At 32.7% G+C, this 3,386-nt stretch overlaps 1 protein-coding gene across 1 annotated transcript; it reads left to right on the top strand.

Annotated features, from left to right (window-relative positions):
* Positions 1-378: 378 nt before the first annotated feature.
* LOC105216061 (endocuticle structural glycoprotein SgAbd-3) lies at positions 379-2,911 on the top strand. Its single transcript, XM_011190333.3, has 2 exons — positions 379-644; positions 2,380-2,911. Exons 1-2 carry the CDS (start codon positions 532-534, stop codon positions 2,651-2,653), a joined length of 387 nt encoding a protein of 128 aa, XP_011188635.1. The 5' UTR covers positions 379-531; the 3' UTR covers positions 2,654-2,911.
* Positions 2,912-3,386: the final 475 nt, after the last annotated feature.

Below are 3,386 nucleotides of genomic sequence, written 5' to 3'. Positions count from 1 at the left end.
ATACACCACTTCCAATATTTCCTGCAGGGCATATTGAACGACCAACTCACATATACAGACATTTGCACATGTGTAAGTATGAAATTCTTGCAGTGAAAAACAAGTTCAATATTATTTATTATAAATATACGATTTTATTTAATACCACTAAAAATTTTGTTTATTTTCGTCGACATTGAATAGTCGCTGAATTTTAAGAGTATCTTTGTTTTGGCTTTTAAAGCATTTATTATTACTGTTTTTTCTCGCCGCTTCTTATTTTATTTTTTGCTGTTTTGTCATCAGGAATCTCGATGTGATCTCGGCTGCTGCGACTGCTGCTGCTGGATGATGGCATTGACGCGCGTATAAAAGTCTGTCATTAATGCACGGAGCTTGTCATTTAGCGTGTCGCGTTTTTAGGTGAACTTCTCTGCTCAATTTCGATTCTGTACTAGTAGTTTGTTATTGATATTTATCGAACTACTGACGATTCTTTGTGACATTTTCAAATTGTTTGTGTGAATTTCTAGTCAAAAAAAAAATATAAAAATGAAATTATTATTGGTTGTCTGTTTGTGCTTTGCCTCGGCGTTGGCAAAGGAAGAAGTGAAATTGATCTCCAACGAAGCCATGGTGGAATATGATGGAAAATTTCACTACCAGTAAGCATTATGTAGCTAACATGTGAAAGTTGAATCATGAGCGTGGTGAATATGTTGTGAATGTTTAGAAAACGGAATCATAAATAATTCAATCAATCAAAAAACAGTGTTGCACAAAATTCACTTACGGGTGAAATTATCATAAAGCAATGGAAAATTGATATTAAGGAAAAAATAATATAATTTTTTCACCCAACAAATTATTATGTTGTTGAGATGTTAAGTCTCATATATGATTTTCGTGAGAAATTATTATGCAAAATTAATTAAATACAAATGAAATGAATCAAAATATTTAAATTCATTACGGAATATACTAGCTGAAGTTTATAAAACTAGTTATTCGTCTCTCCCAAATTTTCCTAAAAAGTACTTTCTAATTGTAATGATTTACTTATCATATTATATTTATTATTTATTTTGTAGAGCCTTTATCGGTTTGAAAAGTTATTAAATCCAAAGTTAGGGTCATAACTTAAATTAACTTATTTTTTAATCAATTATATTTATTAGCCTTAGCTTTTGTACATAAAAGGGTGAATCATAATTCCAATAAAGCTTTCACAACGAATCGCAATTCCACTAAAGCTTTCATAATAATTTCTAGAGTTAATGGGCTCATCCAGTACAACTTATAGATTATAAAGATCTAGACTAAAATTTAAAAGAATTCTTTGAAAATGGTGTAATGCTTAAGACTAAAGACTTCTATTTTATATGTTGAAGCTTTCACCTCATATTTCACTGCATATAACTAATAGCAGGATTGATGGATATTTAAATGTAAATGGGAGTAAATGGTTAAAGAAAACTTCCGAATATGTTTTTTAGTATTGTTTGCTCGCGCTGTCTATTAAAATATTGATGCATAATCAAATCTGAGTTTCTATTATATATAACTAAGCTTTCATTTCTTATTTCAGCAATATTTTTTAATATTGATGAATTGAAATTTAGAACACTCTTTTATTGCCACTCACGTGCAAAAAGGATTCTTCGGCATATTAACTCTACGAAGTTCTTTGAAGTTCTGTGAGAGTCTGCCATATTTCATAGTTTTCGCTTAACTGTGTTCGTGGTCACGTAGAGACAGAACGCCATATATGTATCTTCTACTGCGTCTTTCACTGATATTCACAATTCTAATAATCATTTCTTACTATCCGGATAATAAATAGTTCAACTTTTATATTCGATTGTAGACGCCGTGTGCGAGTCACGTAGTGCTCTTATTTATTGTTGATACCTTAAAACAATAGCTGCAAAAATTAATTCATTCTTTGAATACATTAACTGTACACTGAACCATAAAATATTCGCAAAAATTCTATCCAAAACATTTAAATTATGAACAGCAGCAATTCATCGAAGCATTTCTCCCATAAACTACTTAAAAGTATATCTTCTCACGAAATCAAGTACAAATTAAGCACAAAAATTAGATCACATTTCACGTACAAGCGGTCATCGCGCATTTTTTATCTCTCCACCAAATTGAAATGGACGCATACGCCTCAGATAACCACTTGTTTCTAGTACTGTTAACAAGAACATTTCACACACCGCACATCTCATAAATTGCATACGAAATGAAAGCGTATTTTTTGTGGATACCGTCTTTGCTTTTTTCTTTGATCAGCACAGCTCAGCTCAGTTCTATAAATAAATGCTTTGTAAACAAGATAGTTATTCGTTTTATTTCATCTTTCGTTTCTCTCCTCCCATTTACGCACAGTTACGAACTCGGTGATGGCTCGAAAGCATCACAAGACGGTTTTCTGAAGAAGGTGGACACGGAACATGAAGGCGAATCGATCGAGGGCAAATTTGCTTTTGTTGCCGATGACGGCAAGGAGTACCTAGTTACGTATATTGCCGATGAGAACGGCTACCAGCCACAGGGCGAGCACTTACCGACACCACCACCAGTGCCCGAGTCGGTGTTGAAGACTTTGAAGTACTTGGAAGAGCATCCATATAACCCAGAAGCAGCGGCGAAGAAACATTAAACCATGCAAGCGGGTTAGACGTACGAGCGGAAACGAGCTGAAACTAGTTGAAATGAAGAGAACTGTGATCTTTGCGATGCAATGCGCTAAATATGTAGAAGAAAAATAAATATATTTTGGACTGATTTCTAAAAGCAAATGTTAAAGGCAATTGTTTGCCGATTTTTATATGTTATGTGTAAAAATGTATGTTAATAAAATGCGCGATTACGAAATTTCTATAAGAAATTAATAAATTAAATATTTAAACTAACTTAACTTATTTAACTCACTAATTTATTTGCAACAACACCAACTTATGGTTGGTGTATGCGCGCGGTGTGTTCAAAGTTTATTCACCCAAAACAAAAAATCAAAACATACCAAGCATAAATATTGGCTTATCGGTAAATACCTATATGTATGTACGTAAATAAGTAGAAATATATATGTGTATAGGCATGCATTCATAGCACATTTCTGTACTTCATATAAACTTATTTGCTTTCAGAATTCACTGTGTGCGTGTTTCTACAGCAAAGCGCTCACATTTTCAAATTTGATTTTGCTTTCTTTGTTTTTGTTTTGTTTTCGCCCAAATTCGTCTTTATTTGCTTTCTTTAACCGTTAGCGGCGGAACAATAAAACTACAATAAACTTGCAAATCTTTTGTCAAAAAGTCAGCAATTTATTTCCATAATCATAACGTGACTTGAATGTATATAATTAAGACTTGGGCGCATTGAATGTACTT

The sequence above is a fragment of the Zeugodacus cucurbitae genome, chromosome 6 (genome assembly GCF_028554725.1).
Source record: "Zeugodacus cucurbitae isolate PBARC_wt_2022May chromosome 6, idZeuCucr1.2, whole genome shotgun sequence".
Classification (NCBI taxonomy): domain Eukaryota; kingdom Metazoa; phylum Arthropoda; class Insecta; order Diptera; family Tephritidae; genus Zeugodacus; species Zeugodacus cucurbitae.
Note: the sequence above shows the minus strand (reverse complement) of the source record. Positions and strands in the feature narration are given on the sequence as shown.

Excerpts from the sequence above, each read along its gene's own strand:
- LOC105216061 (XM_011190333.3), top strand. The coding sequence starts at position 532 with ATGAAATTATTATTGGTTGTCTGTTTGTGCTTTGCCTCGGCGTTGGCA. Across the intron at positions 645-2,379 it reads GATGGAAAATTTCACTACCA|TTACGAACTCGGTGATGGCT; the intron begins GTAAGCATTATG and ends ATTTACGCACAG.